The following is a 26,013-nucleotide window of genomic DNA, read 5'->3' on the forward strand; positions in this document are numbered from 1 at the left end:
GTTCTATGCAGAGGCTGTTCTTACCCCCCCCCCTTAACCCTTTTCCCATGCACAACTCAAAATCCCTGTTCTCACCCCCCTTTAACCCTCTTTCCAAGCACAACTCAAAATCCCTGTTCTCACCCCCTTTAACCCTCTTTCCAAGCACAACTCAAAATCCCTGTCCTCACCCCCTTAACCCTCTTTCCAAGCACAACTCAAAATCCCTGTTCTCACCCCCTTTAACCCTCTTTCCAAGCACAACTCAAAATCCCTGTTCTCACCCCCTTTAACCCTCTTTCCAAACACAACTCAAAATCCCTGTTCTCACCCCCTTTAACCCTCTTTCCAAGCACAACTCAAAATCCCTGTTCTCACCCCCTTTAACCCTCTTTCCAAGCACAACTCAAAATCCCTGTTCTCACCCCCTTTAACCCTCTTTCCAAGCACAACTCAAAATCCCTGTTCTCACCCCCTTTAACCCTCTTTCCAAGCACAACTCAAAATCCCTGTCTCACCCCCTTTAACACTCTTTCCAAACACAACTCAAAATCCCTGTTCTCACCCCCTTTAACCCTCTTTCCAAACAACTCAAAATCCCTGTTCTCACCCCCTTTAACCCTCTTTCCAAACACAACTCAAAATCCCTGTTCTCACCCCCTTTAACCCTCTTTCCAAACAACTCAAAATCCCTGTTCTCACCCCCTTTAACCCTATTTCCAAACACAACTCAAAATCCCTGTCTCACCCCCTTTAACACTCTTTCCAAACACAACTCAAAATCCCTGTTCTCACCCCCTTTAACCCTCTTTCCAAACAACTCAAAATCCCTGTTCTCACCCCCTTTAACCCTCTTTCCAAACACAACTCAAAATCCCTGTTCTCACCCCCTTTAACCCTCTTTCCAAACACAACTCAAAATCTCTGTTCTCACCCCCTTTAACCCTCTTTCCAAACACAACTCAAAATCCCTGTTCTCACCCCCTTTAACCCTCTTTCCAAACACAACTCAAAATCCCTGTTCTCACCCCCTTTAACCCTCTTTCCAAACACAACTCAAAATCCCTGTTCTCACCCCTTTAACCCTCTTTCCAAACACAACTCAAAATCCCTGTTCTCACCCCCTTTAACCCTCTTTCCAAACACAACTCAAAATCCCTGTTCTCACCCCCTTTAACCCTCTTTCCAAACAACTCAAAATCCCTGTTCTCACCCCCTTTAACCCTCTTTCCAAACACAACTCAAAATCCCTGTTCTCACCCCCTTTAACCCTCTTTCCAAGCACAACTCAAAATCCCTGTTCTCACCCCCTTTAACCCTCTTTCCAAGCACAACTCAAAATCCCTGTTCTCACCCCCTTTAACCCTCTTTCCAAGCACAACTCAAAATCCCTGTCTCACCCCCTTTAACACTCTTTCCAAACACAACTCAAAATCCCTGTTCTCACCCCCTTTAACCCTCTTTCCAAACAACTCAAAATCCCTGTTCTCACCCCCTTTAACCCTCTTTCCAAACACAACTCAAAATCCCTGTTCTCACCCCCTTTAACCCTCTTTCCAAACAACTCAAAATCCCTGTTCTCACCCCCTTTAACCCTATTTCCAAACACAACTCAAAATCCCTGTCTCACCCCCTTTAACACTCTTTCCAAACACAACTCAAAATCCCTGTTCTCACCCCCTTTAACCCTCTTTCCAAACAACTCAAAATCCCTGTTCTCACCCCCTTTAACCCTCTTTCCAAACACAACTCAAAATCCCTGTTCTCACCCCCTTTAACCCTCTTTCCAAACACAACTCAAAATCCCTGTTCTCACCCCCTTTAACCCTCTTTCCAAACACAACTCAAAATCCCTGTTCTCACCCCCTTTAACCCTCTTTCCAAACACAACTCAAAATCCCTGTTCTCACCCCCCTTTAACCCTCTTTCCAAACACAACTCAAAATCCCTGTCTCACCCCCCTTTAACACTCTTTCCAAACACAACTCAAAATCCCTGTTCTCACCTCATTAAGTGTTGTTGCTGTACAATTAACTTGATTATTGAGCTGAAAAATACAATACCATTAATACCATGACCACAGCTTCACACCACTGCCTGATCACTAGACCAATGCAGGCTACCACAGTGGACCATAGTGTTCTGCGGTGCAGCTCAGACAGACAGGTATGCCAAGCCAGACAGCTGTATCCTGTATGTGGTGCATGCAGTCCCTAGACTAAGCTGAGCTGGCCAATCAGCTTGCGGGAGGGAGCGGGGGGGTGAGGTCTGCAGAGAGCCCCCCTGGTCCCCATTCTAATAACATGGAGCGACACTCTGCACAGCGGGGCAGCTGGGACTCAACCAGACACCGCCACTGGGACACCTAGATCAAATCTTGCCTCCACACTGTGGCACGCCATGGTGATCAAACTAAGGACTCCCCAGCCACCTACACACATATCCAAAAACACATCCTTAGTTCAGAGAGACACACTACAATATTGACACACTGTAGCATAGCTACGGCAGCGAGCATAGACAAGGACTATTAAAGAAAGCACTACTTAGACTCCATAGCGCAACGCAATCTAAAACAGACACATTTCCTAACGTGAACATACACGAGGCTAACAAAGACACTGCTCAGTGCACAACTTGTCCAATCAAACAAGGCAGACCGAGAGATCAGACACTGCATGTTAATCGTGTGTGTGCCTTCTCTGCTCTAAGACCCAAACCCCAGCTCCTACCATTATAAGAGCATTGTGTGAGAATGCACTGCACTTAAATATTCAACACTTTCGGGATGTAGAGGGAGGAGGAATCAACAAACAAACAAGCCAGAGGACCCCCCTCCTTCCTTCCCCCCATCCCCTCCCATTCTAAACTGCTGACTGGAGTTAAATATTTACTAGTGCTAAAGGAAATAGTGTACACACATGCCAACAGAGGGGGTGTGCTGGCCTGGGTGAGGGTTGAATTAACCAGCATAGTGTAAAGCTCAGCCATGTGGTCAGCCAATGACAGCAGACCACAGAGGGGTGAGACAGGGAGGTGGAGGCTCTAAGGCACCTGGGGGAGACAAACAACAACCACAAAAAAGCCAAGTCTCTGAAGTTTCCAGTAAAGGAATCCAGATCTGGCAGGTTGGGTCTAGCAGTGCTGATCAGGGACAATAAGTATCACTCATTTACCAGCTTACGTCTGGACTATTTATGGGGCACTGGGGTGAGGCACAAAGGACTAGAGGAGAGAGGAGCTGAGAGGGGCTAAAATATGCATGGGGGCTGGTACATATGGGACTAGGATAGAGAGAAAGAAAGAGAGGGAGGCAAAAGCAAGAGAGTTCAGAAAAGTAAGGGAGGTGGGATAGGTGGCCATGAGGGAGAGAGGATGATGCAGTGACGTGTCCCACCAAAGGCTCGTGGGAAGGCTGAAGGATTAAAGGAGGGTGGCCCCTCAGAGGGCTGGTGTAGGGAACCCCAAGCACGGCACAGCCCAGGCCAGCCATCCATTCATTCAGACCTCATTAAACACAAACACCACAACAACCAGCCTCACCACTAACCTCCACAACCAGCCCACATCCCCCACTCAGACCACTCCATCTCCCCCACTTAGACCTGCTCTTCTTGGGGACAGGCAGAGCGGTGGGCTGGCGGGTGGGGGTGGTTAGTAGGAGTCAATGCTCAGATATGGAACAGGGCCAGGAAATGGAAGAAGGATTCACACTCATCAGAGGATGCTGCTGTGGCCATGTGAGTATGGTGTTCCTAGCTTGGTGATGGAGTGAGTGGTCCTACTTAAAGAAGCTCAGAGAGGAAAATGACTTATTATTGACGGTGTGACCCGGTCAGGAGGGGAGAGGTGTGGCCAGGATGGAAGGAAGGGAGGAAAATGGAGGAGTGTGGAAAGGTGGAGAGGCACAAGAGGGGGCCGTGCCACACTGTGCGATCGGCTGGTGTTTATCTCTCAGTCGCTCGGCCTCGGGGTGAGGCAGACAGTGACCGACAGGGTCCAGCACTCCTCCTGCTGCTAAATGGTCTGACCGGCCATATGCCCACTGCCGCCGGCCCTACATCACTGTCACGGAAGGGGGGGGGGCTCTGTGGACCGGTCAGGAGATTTAGGTCATAGCCCCAAAATGGAGCCATTGATATTATTTGGACATTAAGTTCACGGGAAGCTCACTCCCAGGGCTAGCATACACACAGACCCTCTCCTCAACCATCCACCCTAGTGGAGCGGGAAGGAGCCGCATGAGGAAGAGTGGGAGGGGGGGGTGTGTTAGTAGCAGGCGGCTGGGTGGGTCCATCCTCTAGCCTGTAGCTCATTTCTCAGGATGATGGATCCAGCCACGGGCAGGGCAGAATAACGCTGACCCCAGCTGCCCACTGGACCCACTCTTGAGTGAGTTATACAGAGCTGGGTCCTCCTCGATCTGTCTGGATCCTAACGACCCAACATGGCCAGAACCCTGCCAGGAGAGGGTGGGAGGAAGGAGAGGAGTGGACGGAGGGAGTGAAGGAAGTCAACCTGATGGAGGGGAGGGGTGGCTGGATTTGGACATTATTGTGTGTCAGTGTTCTATGTCTAAAACAGAACAAGTTAGTATAAGTGTGGGTGTACTAATATATATTTAAGTATGTGGTTGCGCAACGTGGACTCGGGTAGACATAGCAGAGTAAAAAGAAAATCCGGGACACTCAAATTAGTATCATATGTTACATTTGGTATGCAATCATTTGTGAACGTCCATCGTCCATTTCAGATGATATGTTCTGAATTACAATTCGTACTATGTTACGAATTTGCAATAATTAAGATATATTACGGTGTGGCGAACATTAGCTAGGCCAGGGGAAGGGTTAGGAGTTAGGTTAAAGGGTAAAGTTTAGGGTTAGCTAAAAGGGTTAGCTAACATTAGCTAGGCCAGGGGAAGGGTTAGGAGTTAGGTTAAAGGGTAAAGTTTAGGGTTAGCTAAAAGGGTTAGCTAACATTAGCTAGGCCAGGGGAAGGGTTAGGAGTTAGGTTAAAGGGTAAAGTTTAGGGTTAGCTAAAAGGGTTAGCTAACATTAGCTAGGCCAGGGGAAGGGTTAGGAGTTAGGTTAAAGGGTAAAGTTTAGGGTTAGCTAAAAGGGTTAGCTAACATTAGCTAGGCCAGGGGAAGGGTTAGGAGTTAGGTTAAAGGGTAAAGTTTAGGGTTAGCTAAAAGGGTTAGCTAACATTAGCTAGGCCAGGGGAAGGGTTAGGAGTTAGGTTAAAGGGTAAAGTTTAGGGTTAGCTAAAAGGGTTAGCTAACATTAGCTAGGCCAGGGGAAGGGTTAGTTAACATTAGCTAGGCCAGGGGAAGGTTTTTTATTTATTTACATTTTACCTTTATTTAACCAGGCAAGTCAGTTAAGAACATATTCTTATTTTCAATGACGGCCTGGGAACAGTGAGTTAACTGCCTGTTCAGGGGCAGAACGACAGATTTGTACCTTGTCAGCTCGGGGGTTTGAAATCGCAACCTTCCGGTTAGTAGTCCAACGCTCTAACCACTAGGCTACGCTGGGCTAACATTAGCTAGGCCAGGGGAAGGGTTAGTTAACATTAGCTAGGCCAGGGGAAGGGTTAGTTAACATTAGCTAGGCCAGGGGAAGGGTTAGTTAACATTAGCTAGGCCAGGGGAAGGGTTAGATGCTAAGTAGTTAGAAAGTAGTAAGCTACAAAGTTGCTAATTAGCTAAAATGCTAAAGCTGTCCGTGATGAGATTAAAACACGCAGCCTTTGGGTTTCTAGACGTTCACGTTATACGCCCACCTATTGACCCCAACCAACCACCCTCCTTTTGTTTTTGCCTTAAGTAACCATACCAATCATAACATATCATACTTCATGGAGTGTCCTTGATTTTCGTTTACTGTGTTTCATCTAGTCTATGAGACCGGCTGGGCATCTAAATGATGGCCTCTCACTATGGTAATGGTTTCCTGGAAGTGTGTGTGTGTGTCAGGGGAGGTGTGTGTGTCAGGGGAGGTGTGTGTGTGTGCGTCAGGGGAGGTGTGTGTGTGTGTGTGCGTGTCAAGGGAGGTGTGTGTGTGTGTGTCAAGGGAGGTGTGCGTGTGCGTCAGGGGAGGTGTGCGTCAGGGTAGGTGTGCGTGTGCGTCAGGGGAGGTGTGTGTGCGTCAGGGGAGGTGTGTGTGCGTCAGGGGAGGTGTGTGTGCGTCAGGGGAGGTGTGTGTGCGTCAGGGGAGGGGTGTGTGTGCGTCAGGGGAGGGGTGTGTGTGCGTCAGGGGAGGGGTGTGTGTGCGTCAGGGGAGGGGTGTGTGTGCATCAGGGGAGGGGTGTGTGTGCGTCAGGGGAGGGGTGTGTGTGCGTCAGGGGAGGGGTGTGTGTGTGCGTCAGGGGAGGGGTGTGTGTGCATCAGGGGAGGGGTGTGTGTGTGTATGCGCATCAGGGGAGGTGTGTGTGTGTGCACACCAGAGGGCCTAGCCCAGCTTCTAGACAGAGATTGTACAGTATACTGTATCTCTGTCTAGCAGTATAACACTTGCAAGTTATTTGCAGACCTGTGTCTGTGCCTGTTTGGCGATGCTTTCCCACTTCCCGAAGCTATACCCATAATCGGTAGATGGTTCCGATTGGGAGGTTGTCGTCTGTATGGCCGAGCGGTGCCCAGGAAAAAATGTAATCCAATTGTTAGATTCTACCACCCCCCAAATCAAAACCAAAACATGGATTCCATGTTGTGTTCTCACACCAGTCTGTGTTTCACACCTGTTTGTCTAGCTAATCAGCCTTGCAATGTGCACCATGCTGCCCCAGAGGGGAAGTAGAGGAAACGTGTGTGTGCAAAGCGAGAACAAAACATTGCCATCCATATGAGCTGTAGATTTTGGGAGGGAGGGTAGCATCTAAACACTGGGTTTCATCGTTTTCTGATCAAACGGCAACGCTCCACCAGAACGTCGACCATTATGGATGTAGCTCCGCACGCGGGACACATGCTACGCAGGTACAGTCATTTGACCATGAGTTATCATCTCGAATGAAGTCGCTATGGAATGCCCTTAGACCTCATCTCATTCATTCATTAAATGATGAATCAGAGGTCTAATATTGGGTTCCAAAGAACCCAGCAGGAGAGCGGATTGATTCGCAGTGCACTGGGGTCTAATCATGCCCATAAGGAAGTTACACATTTTCTCTTCAAATCATGAATCAACCATACCACAAAACATATTCAGGTATACCCTGAGTCCAAGACTGCAATGGAATCCTGGTAATGAAGACCATTCACCAAAAAATATTGATAACCTACTTACTCCATTAGGAGCAATTATTATTGAAGTCAGATCATATGATTTCAGATTATATTGGTTGAGTGGTGCCTGGCAGAGATGCTGCTGGGAGATGACATCAGTCTGTGTCTATATGTAGTTAGTACTGACCTGGAGCTCAGTCTGAAAGAAGAACTTCTGTGGACACTGGGAGCAGTCGTAGATCTTGTCCTCCTGACCGTGGACGGCAAAGATGTGCTGCTGCAGCTTATTGGCCTGGACAAAGACTGGGGGTGGGGAGAAGGAGAGGGCGTGTTAGATTATTGGATTGGGATGAAAAAGACCAGTGACATGGCAGAGCTATGCTAAACAGTGAGCTAGGTTACTGAATGAACTGTGGAGGAAAAGTGGGAATCTGTCGCTCTCCGTGCAAATCCAGAGGCGAGGGAAAGACACTCATTGCACTAAAACAACAACTTCAACAGCGTAAATATAAACATAAAGAGAAAAGAGCGATGACAGGGAGGGGATTAGATATGGAGAGATGGGGAGGCAGCCGGGTTTTTTCTGCTTTGTTTCAGTAAACTTAAGTTTGCTGTGTGTGTGTGTGTGTGTGTGTGTGTGTGTGTGTGTGTGTGTGTGTGTGTGTGTGTGTGTGTGTGTGTGTGTGTGTGTGTGTGTGTGTGTGTGTGTGTGTGTGTGTGTGTGTGTGTGTGTGTGGAGAGTCTGAATTATTAACCCTCCCCAAAGGAGCAGCATCCCCTTACTTATTCATAACCCGCACAGGAATAGAGTTAAACTTTTTAAAAAGAGTGTTGTGTACCTGTGGGGGAAGGGAGTGAGGGTGGGGGAGAACACAACCAAACAACTGTTGAGAGGGAGACGGGGGGGGGCTTCATGGTCTGAGCTTCTGATGCAGACAGACTAACAGAAACCGACAGACAGACATATAAGCAAGTAGACTCAGACTGGCAGCGAGGGATTGGGATGTCCAATTGATAGAGAAACATACAAAAAAGCAGACAGACAGACAAACAGGAAGTAAGAGAACAGACAGAAGACAATGGATAAAGACAGCCAACATTTAGTCTCAGCTGCGGTCAGCCATGTCTGTGTCTCAGTGTCTATAATGATTTCTGACTCCCACAGCGGAGCTAGAAGTCCAATGTGACTTTGAGCCTGCTGCCTGGAGAGGCATGGCTGCTTAACTCGGAGGACACGTACAGAGGGCCTTTAAAACAGCCGGACGGACACAGAGGATTAGTTACCCTCCTCTTTCAACCTGCTCTTTATTCTCTGACCTCTCAGAGCCTTTCTGATCCGGGGCACATCAGACACAGGGGACCACAGCCAAGCCTGAAGAACCTTGAGCCACTCTGCTTGGCCTGAAAGTCTTGGCTACACCTGGCCAGCCCTGTGCCGGTTCCCTGTGATGGTCGCTGTGACTGTGCCTGTGACGGAATCATGCCGACTGTGGCTGGGCTAGTCTCTGTGCTAGGCCATCCCTGCCCTATGACTATGGCTGTGACTGAGTGGAGCTGACCATGTCACAGGGAGTCTGGCCTACTCAAGGGGGACATCTCACCAGGTTGCACCATGGGTACATCGACTCTAACTTTCCCATCAGCACGACAGGACTGTTAAAGGACCTGAGTTCTCCATCTCAGAGGCACAGAGTTGACCTCTGTGGAACATGTCTGCTTGGTCTACTTGGCTATTTGTCATAATATGTTCACCTTCTTGACTTAATTCCAATGTATGGAGTGAGTTTTTCTATATTGGCTAGTTACTCCATGGACTACCGTGTCTTTCCTGAGACAGGACTTCTCTCCAACCCAATTCTTTACCTCCCACTGAACTGATCGTTAATACAGTTCAATTCAGTAGTGGAGGAGGAGGACGACATGTTACCACATGAGGGGTTATAGGGTGGAAGGTATGGAGAGAGGAATAAGGAGATGGAGAGGATTTATCTGGGTCAATGTATTAGTATCTCTGCTATTCAATGGGCGACAAAGTGCAGTGCAACTTTGTGTGAGGGCCTTCAGATCTAGTGGAACATGTGTTCATATCGTGTCTCTGTGTGTATGTTAATGTTGGTCAGACACTCAAGCACCTTGACTGCCCTCCACCTGGCCCCCCTCTGAGGCCCCACACCGACCCCTCACCTGTGAAGCAGACGGGACACTTGAAGGTGCCGCCCATGCCCTCGAAGCTGTGCTCGATCAGGTGACACAGGAGCTTGGCCGGAGAGTCAAACATCTGGTTACACAGCTTGCACTCGTGATTGATGCCTTCCTCTGTAAAAGAAGAACACACCATACAACATGGAGGGTCAGAAAGTGAAGGCGGGGATAAACATATTATACACACACATTATCGTCAAACACACACACTCTCACTCATACACAGACAAAAAAGGAAAAGTGTAAGCTCATGTACAGGTAAGTTTGTGTACTAAAGTATAGCAGTTTAATTCAATCATTGCCTCTCTCTTGCCTGTCTGCTCATGCTGCAGCACGTTGCGCAGCTCCAACACATGCCTGTCCCACTGCCTTGGTCACAATGTCCCTGTCACAGAGCCCAGAGAGGGATACCATGATCCTGCACTAACAGGTCCAGGTCTGAATCCGAAAGAGAGGGCTGTCCGTCCTTCCTTGCGTCTTTCCCTCCATCCTCTCCAGATCTGGCCTGTGTGACCGGCCCACTCCCCCCCTCCCCTCCCAGTGCCTCCTCTCTCCCGGCCGGTAATTGCCTGCCACCCCCAGTGGTCTGGGCTATGTGCCCTCCCCCCTGCTCGCCGCTCTATTTTAAGCCTGCATGAATGCCATCAGCGGCCCCCTCCGCCGTGGGACAGATGAAAGGTGGGCGTTGGGTCCTGGCTGGGTGCCTTCGCTCCCGCCTTATCGGCCGAGCGTCACACAGGACCGAGCCGCGCCCGCCCCCGCGCCCCGCGCCATCATATTGCCTCCACTGCGCCCCAATCCTAGCCCCTCGCTGAGTCACGAACCGTGGAAGACACCACCGCCACCGGTCTGTCCCCCCTGATGGCAGCCTCCCCTGCCGTCCCACCATAGACAGCCCCCCACCCCCCCCCATGCCCCGAGGTGCCCCGCTGCTCAGCAACAGGGGCACGCAGGGTTGATAAAGTCTTCAATCAAACATCGCTGACACCCCCATGACCCCCCTCCCCCCCATACCCAAACCACCTCCACTGATTCCAATCTCCTCTCTGTCTCAAAGGCCTCCACAAGGGTGACTTAATCCCTGTCTGAATGGCTAGGGGAAGGGGGGGGGTGCGGGGGCTGGGTGCGGACGGGGCTTAGGGGGATTGGCGAGGGCACTCCTTTGCTCTGCCCGTCCCCGCTGCTGCTTCCTCAAAGACATCACGTTTTGGTGGGATGCCTTTCGGTCCCAAACCACCCTGAGATGGAGGTTGATTACCATTCAAATATTACATTGAGGCAAGATTGAAGCAGCAGATGAAATTTCTCATGAACCCCAGAGACACAGAGAGAGATTCCCTCAGAACTGTCTTTGAGAGAAAACCCTAGAGCCACAACCACAATCAACAGCATCAACTGACCAATAAAATCCTCACCTACAAACACCAACTAACCAATAGAATCCTCACCTACAAACACCAACTGACCAATATATCTAGCCTACAGGTCCAAAAGTGAAAACCAAGGTGAAATGAGGGTTATGTATGGGAGACATCAGGAGAATTGAAGGCAACTATGAGTAAAGAGAGAACAGAGCTCAGTACAGAGAGCAGGGGATAATTGGGCTGTCTGACAAGGGCCGGGGGCGCAGAGTGAGGGGGCCCAAAGCGTTTTTGTGTGTGTGTCCTACGAAAGTAATGTATTTTCTATGACAAATACAGTGGTTTTGATCAGTGAGTGGGGAGTGTACTCTGTCTGTCCTCTCTTTCAGAGCTTGGAGGGAGGGCTGGTGAGCCGTGCACAAAGCGGACTGGGGCTGGGTTGGTTGGGTTGTGTGTGAGTGTGGGGGGAGGGAGGGAGGGAACCATGGAGAGATGACAGGATCCTGAAACATCCTGATGACCCGCTTTGTGTCTGAGAGAGCATTTGATCCGCGAGACGGCCACACAGCTGCATGGCTGCTACCCCGGGAGACCCACGCTGGGGCAGGATGGGAGGGAAGGAAAGCAGAGGTTTGGTGAAGGTGAGTCCTAAACTAGAACACAAAACCAAACTATATTCAACTTGCAGAAAGTGCATAACATACACAGTAATTACTAATTACTACTGTACTACACTGCTTTACAAATCACTGATGCAGAATATCATACATACAATCCTTATTAGTGGTTGATCTCTTATCTTTGCCATTCTGTGACTATTAGACTACTAGCACCAACCGGTTCAATTGATTAACCACAAGTAAGACGTTTCAGACTTGACACGTTGGATGAGTGTAGGCATGTTTGGTAGTAGCAGCATATAGAGCAGTCATTAGTATGGCAGAAGGGAGAGGTTAAATAGCTACAGGACATTTCATCCTTCAAAAGGACCCACTTCAGCTATCTGCACCACAGATCAGACACGGAGAACAGGAAGACAGAGTAGGACAGAAAAGAACGGGGAAAAACACACTGATCTGTTAAGAGGCTTGATCAGTATGCAGAGTGAAGAGAAGAAGAGAGAGTGTGTGAGGGCGAGATAGAGAGACCGGGAGAACATTTAACTCCGATTGAGAGGGGGGGGGACCTTCCCCACCTCCTAAGGTATGCACCATCTTAATTGAGAAATGGCATGACGCCGCCACATATACGCAGAATTACTGATGAGGGCTTGCCAGGACACTAATGGGAAAGGGAGAGGGAGTGAGACAGAGGGAGAGCGAGAGAGGGACAGTGTGAGACATGGAAAGGGGATGGGAGAGTGAGGAAGAGAGAGCGGAGAAGAAAGAGCGATACAGGGAAAGAAAGAAGGTAAAGGAATAGACTGAGGTGGATAGAGAGATTGAGGGCCTTGCAGCAACGGAGAAGGGAAAGGTGTGAAGGAACAATATTTATGTATTATTCCTAAATGATTATTCCACCAACTGAACAGGATCCTTATCCTGCACAAACACTGCCACGGCATGGCGGCTGCCTCTGTTGCTGCTTAGCCAATGTGCTTCCAGCTAATTGACCAGAGGGAGCCAGGTGGCGCCCTGACTCACAGCCCTCCCCGGGGACAGTCCCGTCTACACAAGCCCCCCCCCCTGTCGGCTCCTCTCCCCCGTCCACCCACAACACCCTGCAGCGTGCACTGGCACACAAATGAGCTCCTTGGTTGGGAGCTGGGCGTCCCCAGGGCCCCGGCCCCACTCCCCTCGCCCTGCGGCCTAAAACCTGGCCTGGCGATTGATGGCAGGGACGGCACGAGATACACCAGGGGAGAGCAGAGGGAGGGAGGGGGGCAGGAGGGATGAGTGGTTGAGGGGGTGAGATGGAGGTGCTTGGCTCCTCTAGGGGGCTAGCTCAAGGTGTGTTGCCATGGAAACACAGGGGGAGAGGAGGGAGAAACGGAGGCATTTTGAGCTTGACCCATGGTGGTGGGGCGGCAATGTGGGCCAGAGTATACACACACACACACCTGCTGCAGAGCTGGAGGGGTCCCAAGAGCTCTCCACCTCTACTCTCCCTCTCAGACACACACAGAATGCTGCAATGCTGCGCTGATCCCTGGAGCTCCTAACACCCACACATAGACTCTCATGCGCCTTCACTCAATCTCTCTCTGACACAAACATCTTGTTTACACACAAACAAAATCTCCGTCTGCCAGTCCGTCCATCAGTCATCACTATTCACTACTCTACCATCACCAGTTTAGTGACTCTGCTAGTGACTATCCCTCTCTATTCTTCTCTTCATTCCTCTCCCTCTCTCCTGGCCACGGCTCTGGTTCACACGTTTCCTATTATCTGTAGTAAATATTTCCGGAGCGCACTCTCCGGCGGCCAAGCGTGATGGAGTCTCCGGCTCCAGATATTTTTGGCAGACGTGGACAGCATATGGAGCTGACCGGCTTGGAATCTCCTATCAGATTACATAACAGTAGGATGCTGGATCTCTCCACCCAGTAGAAACCAACCTTCATGCAAACAGACAAACTCTCCTTCCAAAGCACACTGGATAATCACAGCCCCCCCCCCCCGACTCACTCTTATCATCTCCCCCTCCTCTCACCAACTCCCTCCATTAAAATAATTTTTAAAACTCCGCTATTCCTTGACACTAGGAGGTTCCTCAGAGGAGGAAGGGGAGACCATACTCCTCAGTAAATTTCAGGAAAATATAAATAGTGAAACATTAACTGTTTTGCAATGAAGGTCGACATTAGCCACAACAGCACTGTAGGTTAGCACCTCCTCTGGGTACATTGACTTCAATACAAAATCTAGAAGCCTCATGGTTCTCACACCTTCCATAGACTTGCACAGTAATTATGACAACTTCCGGAGACATATTTCAACCAATCAGAGCTCTTGCAGCATGAACTGACGTTGTCCACCCAATCAAAGGATCAAATAATTAATCTAGTTCTGAAAGCCTAAGCTGCAGCTAGCGAGTACTGCAGCGCATAAAATGTGGTGACTAGTTGACTCTGAGAGAAAATCAATTCAGTGGCTTGCGAAAGTATTCAACCCCCCTTGGCATTTTTCCTATTTTGTTGCCTTACAACCTGGAATTAAAATAGATTTTTGGGGAGTTTGTATCATTTGATTTACACAACATGCCTACCACTTTGAAGATCCAAAACAATTTTTATTGTGAAACAAACAAGAAATATCACAAAAAATTGAAAAGTTGAGCGTGCCTAACTATTCACCCCTCAAAGTCAATACTTTGTAGAGACACAGTTTGCAGCAATTACAGCTGCAAGTCTCTTGGGGTATGTCTCTATCAGCTTGGCACATCTAGCCACTGGGATTTTTGCCCGTTCTTCAAGGCAACACTGGTCCAGCTCCTTCAAGTTGGATGGGTTCCGCTGGTGTACAGCAATCTTTAAGTCGTACCACAGATTCTCAATTTGATTGAGGTCTGGGCTTTGACTAGGCTATTCCAAGATATTTAAATGGTGACAACGACTTAGGCTGTGTGTAACAGTTATGATATGAAGGTTTGGCATGGAAAGGTTGTTTCGGTTGGTTACAGACAGCTGATGTGTTGTTCACTGAAGTCGATAAGCAAAGGGAAAAGGTGAGAAGAGAAGAGCGGGTAGACACTCAAATAACTTGTTGCATTCCTTATCGTATGTGGCTATGAAAGTGAATGGTTTGTGTGTGATCAGGGGTGTATAAAAAAGAAGCAAACGGAACGAGACGAGGATAAACATTCCTGAATTAGTCCAATAGAAATGCTTGTTTGCAACTGTTGGACTAATGATTACACCTTAGATCAGCTAAATGCAGGCAAGAGTGTGCAAGGCGCTATTTAATGTGTCACTGTCTGTCACCTCAAATCTTTCTCTCAACCTGTGTGCACCTATGTTGTAAACATTCATTCATAGGCTAGGTTGTATCAACGTCATGATGGGTACAGGGAAAGTTTGAATATCATGTAGTAGTCTAAACCTATCAATGTTACATTGAACAGGGCGAATGGAATATGAATGGCTGTCATCCAATATGCTTTAATAGAAATAAGGCCATACTCATAAAAAAATGATCGTCCTCCCTCATCTTAAACTGCACCGACCGCCACTGCTTGACACACTTTTGGCGAGCTTGTGACCTAAAGACTGGTGTACTTGGGGAACAGTGGGAAAATATCCACCATGATAGGTGCACAATGTCCGGGTGCCAAGGTTTTCCATTCTGATTGGGTCTGTTGACACACTGCAAGGTCAAATGGACCAAACTGCTCACTCTGTACTGCAGGACAGAAGCCATAGTGCAACAGCCTCTGGGACTGGAATCCCTCATCTCAAAGATCCCCCCCTCCCCCGCATCTCTGACAAGGTCCTCAATAATCCTGCTAGTCCCATTCTACTGAACTACTAACCACTACTCTTTTTTTCCTCACACCAATTCCCCACCTCCAACCAATCACATCTCATCCCTCCTCCCCAACACCTGGGCTCCACCAATCAAGTTTAGGCAGTAGTCCCGTGCCCCCTGCCCAGCAGCCCTGGTCACCCGCTGTCCATCCAGGCCTCTCTCCCTGGGAGAGCTGCTTCTCATTTCCCCCCCACACACACAGATAAAGAGGCAACACACAGAGAGACAGGCAGGGACCCCCAGCCAACGCCAGAGAAATGGGAAATAATCAACTAAATAAGCCTGGAAGTGCTGCGTGTCCTCGGCTTACACCTAGCAGCCTATATGGTGACAAGATGATTATGTTTAGGGATCTTGAGAACACGTCAAAAATAATCACCGCCACATGAAAGAAAAAAAAACTGCAAATCAAAAAGTAAATTATACGTCAATTTAAATCTCAGGGTCGAAAAATATAAATATATATATCCAGTGAAGTCCAGTGAAATGCCTTTCTTGCATGATTCAAACCCAACAATCAATAATCTGTCAGAGCTAGGTTAAAGCGAGGGGGAAAATATGGAGATGATATTTTCAAATGTCAAACTTACACAATAACAACACCAGACAGCCCAGACGGATTGTTATGAGCGGGGAGTATAATGTATGCACAGATATTTGTGTTTTGAATGTTAATTGAATGCTCAGAAGTGCCCATGTGGGAATAGTTCTAATCAGTGCCCCAATAAAACTGCCATATGATAAGTCTTTATAAGTGCAAGTCACTCCCAGGGCCTCCATTTATTTCAAGTGGTGCTCTACATCTTGCCTCCTCTACCTCTTACTGACCCCATCCATATGTTTCCATATGCCTCTGTCTTTTAGCCCACATTATCAGCCCACAGCCTGTCCATAAAGGCTGCAGATAGACCACATCGATGAGACACTGACACACAGGCCCTACATAACACCTTAGTTATAATTAAAAGGTGCTATTTGGGAACATACACTGAATGTACGAAACATTAAGGACACCTGCTCTTTCCATGACAGACTGACCAGGTGAATCCAGGTGAAAGATATGATCCCTTTTTGATGTCCCTTGTTAAATCCTCTTCAAACCAGTGTAGATGAAGAGGAGGAGACAGGTCAAAGAAGGATTGTTCAGCCTTGAGACATGGATGGTGTCCCGTTCAGACATGTGTGTGTGCCATTCAGAGGGTGAACGGGCAAGACAAAATACTTAAGTGCCTTTGAATGGGGTATGGTTGTAGGTGCCAGGCGCACAGGTTTGAGTGTGTCAAGAACTGCAATGCTTCTGGGCCGCCCCCAGGTGGTGAGGGTAGGCAAAAATCTCCACCCCGCTGATCCTCAACACTGGGGCCCCACAAGGGTGCGTTCTGAGCCCTCTCCTGTACTCCCTGTTCACCCACGACTGCATGGCCACGCACGCCTTCAACTCAATCATCAAGTTTGCGGACGACACAACAGTGGTAGGCTTGATTACCAACAACGACGAGACGGCCTACAGGGAGGAGGTGAGGGCCCTCGGAGTGTGGTGTCAGGAAAATAACCTCACACTCAACGTCAACAAAACTAAGGAGATGATTGTGGACTTCAGGAAACAGCAGAGGGAACACACTCCTATCCACATCGATGGAACAGTAGTGGAGAGGGTAGTAAGTTTTAAGTTCCTCGGCATACACATCACAGACAAACTGAATTGGTCCACCCACACAGACAGCATCGTGAAGAAGGCGCAGCAGCGCCACTTCAACCTCAGGAGGCTGAAGAAATTCAGCTTGTCACCAAAAGCACTCACAAACTTCTACAGATGCACAATTGAGAGCATCCTGTCGGGCTGTATCACCGCCTGGTACAGCAACTGCTCCGCCCACAACCGTAAGGCTCTCCAGAGGGTAGTGAGGTCTGCACAACGCATCACCGGGGGCAAACTACCTGCCCTCCAGGACACCTACACTACCCGATGTCACAGGAAGGCCATAAAGATCATCAAGGACAACAACCACCCGAGCCACCGCCTGTTCATCAAAGCTGGGACCGAGAGACTGAAAAACAGCTTCTATCTCAAGGCCATCAGACTGTTAAACAGCCACCACTAACATTGAGTGACTGCTGCTAACACACTGACTCAACTCCAGCCACTTTAATAATGGGAATTGATGGGAAATGATGTAAAATATATCACTAGCCACTTTAAACAATGCTACCTAATATAATGTTTACATACCCTACATTATTCATTTCATATGTATACATATATACTGTACTCTATATCATCTACTGCATCTTTATGTAATACATGTATCACTAGCCACTTTAACTATGCCACTTTGTTTACATACTCATCTCATATGTATATACTGCACTCAATACCATCTACTGTATCTTGCCTATGCCGCTCTGTACCATCACTCATTCATATATCTTTATGTACATATTCTTTATCCCTTTACACTTGTGTCTATAAGGTAGTAGTTTTGGAATTGTTGGCTAGATTACTTGTTGGTTATTACTGCATTGTCGGAACTAGAAGCACAAGCATTTCGCTACATTCGCATTAACATCTGCTAACCATGTGTATGTGACAAATAAAATTTGATTTGATTAGATTTAGATTTGATTTGAATGGTGTACCGCTCAAAGGACATCCAGCCAACTTGGAGCTAACATTGGCCAGCTTCCCTGTGGAACGCTTCCGACACCTTTTCGAGTCCATGCCCTGACAAACTCAGGCTGTTCTGAGGGCAAAAGGGGAGGGGTGCAACTCAAAATTAGGAAGGTGTTCTTAAAGTTTGGTATACTCAGTGTACGTTCTAACTGACATTATTAACTGGGTGGTTCGAGCCCTGAATGCTGATTGGCTGACAGCCGTGGTATATCAGACTGTATACCACGGGTAAGACAAAACATTTATTTTTACTGCTCTAATTATTTTGCTAACCAGTTTATAATAACAATAAGGCACCACAGGGGTTTGTGGTATGTGGCCAATATACCACGGCTAAGGGCTGTATCCAGACACTCCGCGATGCGTCATGCTTAAGAACAGCCCTTTGCCGTGGTATATTGGCCATATACCACCCCCCGTGCCTTATTGCTTAATTAACCGACAACCAACATCACTCTCTCCAGTGGAAGGCATTGTGACTCTGTGGTAGTTCCCACTGAGAGCAGCAACACAAATCATCATAACCCATCCAACCAGGTTACCAAGCGCTTCTGTTCTGTATCTACAGCTAATCACCATGGCAACAACGGTTGACTGTAACCTGTAATCAAGGCTGGTGTGAATAATGTGTTCCTTTTTATACAGTTATCTGTGTGACTGGCGCTTTCTCTGGCTATTGCTGGTAAACACAGCTGTTTCTGAGATTGAGGGACAAGGTTTTCAAAACTAATCTGTGCCAAAACACTGCAAAACTAAGAATCTGTAATAAGGAGACAACTAAACCAAGTAAACGAAGGAAAATAGGATAGTTATTTTACTCACTGATATTGCTCATACAACGTGAAATGCTGTCTAGCATACACCCCCTGATCTAACCTGCTCCCCACAGACTTCAAGGTGAAACTCCGCACTTATTCCATGCTCAAGACTCAACTTTAATAGTTGCAACACACATACAGAATACATCTACACAAACACACCCATCACAGATTGCTAATTGGGGTGATTGAAGATTATGTAGATCGTGTAATTTGAGTGTTGTAAATGGTATAGGCTTCTGCCTGGCTGCTGCTGGCCTGTGTTTCTGGACAGCCCTGGTCTGAGAGAACCTTATTGAATCTGAGGCCTGGTTGCTGCTGTTCTGTGTTTCTGGACAGCCCTGGTCTGAGAGAACCTTATTGAATCTGAGGCCTGGTTGCTGCTGTTCTGTGTTTCTGGACAGCCCTGGTCTGAGAGAACCTTATTGAATCTGAGGCCTGGCTGCTGCTGTTCTGTGTTTCTGGACAACCCTGGTCTGAGAGAACCTTATTGAATCTTGAGGCCTGGCTGCTGCTGGCCTGTGTTTCTGGACAGCCCTAGTCTGAGAGAACCTTATTGAATCTGAGGCCTGTGTTTCTGGACAGCCCTGGTCTGAGAGAACCTTATTGAATCTGAGGCCTGGTTGCTGCTGTTCTGTGTTTCTGGACAGCCCTGGTCTGAGAGAATCTTATTGAATCTGAGGCCTGGTTGCTGCTGTTCTGTGTTTCTGGACAGCCCTGGTCTGAGAGAACCTTATTGAATCTGAGGCCTGGTTGCTGCTGTTCTGTGTTTCTGGACAGCCCTGGTCTGAGAGAACCTTATTGAATCTGAGGCCTGGCTGCTGTTGTTCTGTGTTTCTGGACAACCCTGGTCTGAGAGAACCTTATTGAATCTTGAGGCCTGGCTGCTGCTGGCCTGTGTTTCTGGACAGCCCTGGTCTGTGAGAACCTTATTGAATCTGAGGCCTGTGTTTCTGGACAGCCCTGGTCTAAGAAAGCCTTATTGAATCTGAGGCCTGGCGCTGTGGGCTGCTAGAGAGTCAAGGCACCTGACCGGACTCACAACTAACACCACTGGTTATCAATCTTCACAAGGTGCTTTACTATCCTCACTAGCTGAAAGAGATGGTCTGTAGTAGTATAGTATTCAAACACATTTTGCACAAAGAGACACACTGTTGATCATTAACATAGTGGTGATGGACCATCACTACACTGAAGACAGCTTCTTCTGAGAGAATATTTCCCTGTTCCGACATGGCCTTCAACAGAACATATCACACAGCCAGGCCAACAATGCCACTGCACTGTGTGTATTGGTGTGTGTGTGTGTGTGTGTGTGTGTGTGTGTGTGTGTGTGTGTGTGTGTGTGTGTGTGTGTGTGTGTGTGTGTGTGTGTGTGTGTGTGTGTGTGTGTGTGTGTGTGTGTGTGTGTGTGTGTGTGTGTGTGTGTGTGTGTGTGTGTGTGTGTCCACATTTGTTCATTTCTGTGCTTTTATATGTGCATTTCTAATCCTACCATGCTGTGGTGCATGTGTGTGTGTTCATCTGTATACATGTGTGTATGCATGTGAATGCCTAATCCTACGCCCCTGGGTGCACTGGGGGGGTTTATCCACGGTAGATCTCCCAAATGCGGCTAAAAAGCAATCTCCATGAACCATTCCACAACAATTTCTCATTGTCATCTCTTCCCTAAGGGAGATGGCAGATTCCTGGGACTTAATTTCCTGTCCCCCACCCCCAGCCCAACTCTCAGCTGTGAGGGGAAATAATCACAAACAACAACCCCAACGACAGCAGATTTGAGCGATCACACAGATATGCAAAAGACATCCCAACCTACTTTGTAGCTAGCGATCGGCAGCCAGGATTGTGTGTGTGCCTGCCGCCCTGCCCTTCCCTTTGTGTTGTTCCTTTTTCATTAAAACACCAACTCAGTCTTTGGCCGGCTGGTTGTGAATTATCTGGCCGCCAAGGAGGGGGAGAAAGAATCTGAGCAAATATGAGAAAGCAGCAGGATGCTAATAATGCACCTCCTGCTGTTCAAGTTAACCTGCAAATGTGTCCATCTGTAGAGAGAGAGAGCGAGAGAGAGAGAGAGAGAGCGCGAGAGAGAGAGAGCGAGAGAGAGAGAGAGAGAGAGAGAGAGAGAGAGAGAGAGAGAGAGAGATCGAGAGAGATTGAGCGAGAGAGAGAGAGAGAGAAAGAGAGAGAGACAGAGAGAGAGAGCGAGAGAGAGAGAGCGAGAGAGATCGAGAGAGATTGAGCGAGAGAGAGAGAAATCGAGAGAGAGAGAGCGAGAGAGATCGAGAGAGACAGAGAGAGTGAGAGAGAGAGAGAGAGAGATCGAGAGAGACAGAGAGAGTGAGAGAGAGAGAGAGAGTGAGAGAGATCGAGAGCGAGAGAGATCGAGAGAGACAGAGAGAGAGAGAGAGAGAGAGAGAGAGATCGAGAGAGATTGAGCGAGAGAGAGAGAGAAAGAGAGCGAGAGAGACCGAGAGAGAGAGAGAGGACGTAGAGAAAAATAGAGCGGTAGAGGAGATAACTATATACCAGGGGAAATCTGGGGGAAAATGGAGAAAGACAATTAAAGGAATTCTTTATTAAATGATTTTGGGGGGAGGGGCGAGTCAAACTGAGACCAAGGTCTCCTTTACAGATGCGCCACGAATTACAGTACAGAAAAATACACACATCAAAATATAAATACAACATCCAAGCAGAATGTAATTATGAATTTAATTCCCATCCAGTACAATGCCTTGGCAACATTGATTCACTCATATCAATAAAGAGAGAACATCTGAGTGATGTAGAGAGCGAGAGAGATGTAGAGATCTCTGGCTGAGTGCCTGCTCTGTGGCCATAATAGTGAGTGGAGCAGTAGGAGTGACCTTGGCTGTCCCGCCCCCTGCCCTGAGCCCAACTGTGTGCTGCCTCTGGATGTTCCACACTGGGCCGGGCGGCACCGAGCCAAGCCCAGCCAAACCCCACCACGCTGGGCTGTGCTCAGGCCCTCCATGCCCGGCCCATGGTAACACTCTACATCAGCACACCATTCACAGATAGACATCCCAGCACACACTAAACAGACACACACACCACAGACAGCGCATCCACCCCCCCCAAAAAAAAAGAGTGCATAAAAGTACTGCAGCTCTAATGAGGACACTGATCATTTGTAGGTCGTGCGTGTGAACCTCTGCCAGAAGAATCAACTGTTACAACCCACCCTCTGTCTCTACACGAAGCGTGTATGTCGGCTGGTGTGTGTTCTCTACTGTTAGGGTTTGGAGGGAAAGGGGAGGAAAAAAGTCAAACGGAACCAAGTCCAGACGATAGAACAAGACGACTTGTTGGAAAACAAAATCCATATTCCAAATGTAATTGGTCACCCTGATCTCTACTCTCTGTCCCCCATGGCTCTGATATATTTTATGATGTGAGAGAGGAACTCAACTCACAACTCCTATCAATTGGAGATCATACTGGGAACAGTGCCGGAAAGGAAATTGCTGCCAATCACGGCTCCTACATGTGAGGGCATATCGGTGTGTGAGACTGAAATAATTCTACAGCAATTCAAAGGAATCAGAGCAGGCACAAATACCTGTAGAGCATGGTGGCAAAGAGCCAAGGTGTGGAAGAGAAGCGTCAAACCGTGTGACCAGAGCCAAGAGAGAGCTCTGTAATACCAGGCCAAGAGAGCTCTGTAATACCAGGAAGAGAAGCGTTCGTTTCTCCAAACCGGTGTGATCAGTGTGACCAGAGCCAAGAGAGCTCTGTAATACCAGGAAGAGAAGCGTTCGTTTCTCCGAAATAAAACCACAAATGGCTGTCCCTCCTACAGTGCAGAGCACTTTGCTCCCAACAATTTGATGTCAGAGAAAGGAGGAACATTTTTACATTCACATTTGAGTCATTTAGCAAACTCTCTTTTCCAGAGCGACTTAGTTAGTTAGTGCTAGGTAAGACAACCATATCAGTCATAGTAAGTACATTTTTTTCTCAAAAATGTAGTAGGAAAATACAAGTGTATTAAGGATGCTCTTAAATGCCCTTCTCCTCTGGAACTCATTCTCCCAGAATTCCTAACTCTACTTTGTTGGTGAGTTAGTGTAGAAGCAGAGTCTTTTAAAAGCGTCTCGTTGTGAGCATGATTCCCAAATGATTCTGGGATTCCGCACTGAGAGGGGCAGAAAGAATTCAAGCCTAACTAGCAGCAGTGTGGAGCGGAGTGCAGGACAGAACAGAACAGAACAAAGGCAATCAGTCTGCAGAGGCACCAGAGTTCACACTGGCCACAGGGTGAGACTGCACCAGTGATACACACAGCTTACCACTCAGCCCCCAAGCCCTGCCTGCCTGCCTGCCTCACCCGGCACTGTGTACTAACGACACCACTTAGCAGCCAGACAGGGGCTCCTAACCAGGGCTGTTTGAAGGTTATCTGTGGTCTAAATTAACACACTAATATTAATATCAGTGTGTCAAGGATGCAAGTTATTAAAGATGACTGAGCATTATGAGGTCATGTGGAGGGAGACCTTCCCCTGGGGGTGACATCAAACAAGATGTTCATAGACCCCAGTCAAAATAAATCAATATTAATGCACACACATCCACAACAAAAGGAGTGGATGTCAGCGCCCCCATTTAGAGGGCTTTTTCATCTGAACTTTGCCTCCCTCTTTCTCTCTACTTTCCCCCCATAGAAGGAGGGAAGAGGTGGAGGAGAAGGGGGGACGAGGCTGTTTATCCCCCTAAGCAAGCTCATGTGTCCCAGGCCCTCAGTCAAATCAAAGGCTCTCCCGCCATACCAGGGCTAATGTGGTGTCACCTACACACTGAGGCTGACAACCAGGTAGATGTAGGGAGGCAGTAGGTGGAGGGGCTACTATTCCTCATCCTCCTACTTCCTCTCTGTACCTGACTGTCGGACGAGTCTGTCTGGGTCTGTGTCTCCAGAGCTGCACAGTGACTGCAGACAGGGAGAGTAAAGGCGTCTACATGCTTCCCAGCCGAAAGAATTCAAAAATGATGCCATTTTGTGACAAAGATCTCCTCTGCAAAAATGTTTAAAAAATCTATGACAGATTTCTTGAGTTCTCTGAGATGAATTCTGACTAGTTTGAGGAAGTGTATACTGGCTACGGCATCTCAAAATGGACAAACAGTACTATTGTTCTTGTTTTTCAAGCAAAGGTCTTTTAAGAGAGTATGTGGGCACACGTTCGGTTTGCCTGGCGGAGTTCGGCGGCAGCCCAACTGAAGCATGTGGAAGCCTTAAGTGGATGGAAAATGTCAGAGGGGGAATTTGGAGTCTTTTCCTTAGACTCTAAGAGAATCAAAGTTTCACAGGCACCAAATCCCACCTGAATGCCTCCATCCTGTTCTGGTGGACTCTGTGAAAGAAGTTCCTAGAAAAGTACCTAGATCACACTTACCATGAACTTCTGATGACCTTGCAAGTGAAGGAATTAACAACGTCACTGGTACAAATACAATAGTGACAGAAAGGACCCGTCTACAAATATGTCTTTAGTGTGCCCGTCCAACAGCGCATGCAATTTATAAATTGCACACGTTAACATACATCACACACACATGACCACAAACACATTATGCAGAGATAACAGCTGGAGCTGCAGTCAACGTGAGGGCAGAGGGGGAGCCTGTGCATAATATCATTGTTGTTTTGTTCTCCGTTCCCTCCCTCTCAGTCCCTCATCAAAATAACATCTGTTTGCAGCATACAGACACCTGACAGGCAGCTGATGTCGCCCCCTGCTCCACTTCTCAAAATCATAAAATCAGCCAAAAAACTGGCCAGCGTGTGTGTGTGTGAATCGGAGTGTGTGTGTGTGGCGGAGCACATCTGGGTGCAGAGCGCTCATCCTCATCCAGATGTGTGCTTCCACGCTCTGCAGCCTAACGCACACCTGGACACCGTCAGCAGCCAGACACAACGAGGGGGGGGGGGGACCTCCCCTCCAAAACAACAACAAAATACTCAACACACAATTAGCCAAATACATGTCAGAGGAGCTTTGTATTTCCATGAACATGGACGGTGCCCATTTAAGGTAATAAATAGATAGTGTGTGTGGGTTGGTTGGTTGAGATGGTGGTTTTCTGCAAGGGACAGCATGTGATAGGATACAGCCCTGGCTCCCTCTCTCTCTCTGCATTGTTGGGTGAGGTGAGGTGGGACTCAAGAGGGAGGGATGGCTGATCTCCGTGTAGTCACTAACGGCTGCCTGCCTGCGCTCTGTGCTTGCCCCTCTCCAATCCCCCACACACAGCAGCCCCAGCCTAATCCCCCATGATACACCTGGGCACTTTTAGAACCACAGAGACCCACGCTGCAGCTAGAGGCTAGCACACATACGGACATCCAGATGCTGAGTGTAATTAACTTACCTACCTGTGTGTGTGTGTGTGTGTGTGTGTGTGTGTGTGTGTGTGTGTGTGTGTGTGTGTGTGTGTGTGTGTGTGTGTGTGTGTGTGTGTGAACATACATGTTTGATCTGTTGGAGGTCTCAGTATCTCACTATCCTGCAGAAAACAAAAGCAGAATAAGTTCCTTCAGCCTCACATATCTCACTATCCACACTGCACAAAACAAAAGCAGACACACACACACACACACACACACACACACACACACACACACACACACACACACACACACACACACACACACACACACACACACACACACACACACACACACACAGAGAGATTGCAGGCAGAGTGCGAGAGTGAGATCAGGGAAGGATACCTGCTGTGGCACAGAGGAGGCAGTTCTGGGCTAGGCTATGCCCAGGGTTTTAATGACTTAATTGAGGTAATTATTTGGATAAGAAGTCCAATCACCTGGTTCTTTTCCTGAAGGTCCTCATCAGGATCTAATTAAAGAGCTGGTCCCAGTATGAGCCCTCACTGCCAACCAGGCCTGATGCGTCAGAACAGAATTCAGGCTTAAAACTGAATGTGGTATAACAGGTAGGTAAAAACAACGCAGCTCAGGGACCGACTCCCTTCCGCATCACCTCTCTGTGACCTCCGCCTCTCCCTCGTCATCTCCACCATCTCTGATTTCATTCCCGCTGTCAATCTCCCATTCACTCAGTCCATCTGCACTACCTCATTCATTCATCTCTCCATCACGCTCTCTCAGAGGCCTCTATGGATTCCTTTCTCTTCTCCAGCTCCATCCTTTTCCCCTACCTTCTTCAAGCCTCCTCCCTCCCTCCCTCCCTCTTGGTAGTGGAGCCAGGGTGCGTGTGGAGAGGAT

General features: G+C 48.2%; 1 protein-coding gene across 1 annotated transcript in view; it reads right to left on the bottom strand.

Moving 5' to 3' along the window:
- Window positions 1-26,013, bottom strand: part of znf423 (zinc finger protein 423) — a 161,032-nt gene that overhangs the window by 12,186 nt on the left and 122,833 nt on the right. Inside the window, 2 exon segments of the mRNA XM_046352421.1 lie at window positions 7,398-7,513; window positions 9,395-9,526. Of these exon segments, the coding sequence (XP_046208377.1) occupies window positions 7,398-7,513; window positions 9,395-9,526 (248 nt within the window).

Source organism: Oncorhynchus gorbuscha, linkage group LG01 (genome assembly GCF_021184085.1).
Source record: "Oncorhynchus gorbuscha isolate QuinsamMale2020 ecotype Even-year linkage group LG01, OgorEven_v1.0, whole genome shotgun sequence".
Lineage (NCBI taxonomy): Eukaryota > Metazoa > Chordata > Actinopteri > Salmoniformes > Salmonidae > Oncorhynchus > Oncorhynchus gorbuscha.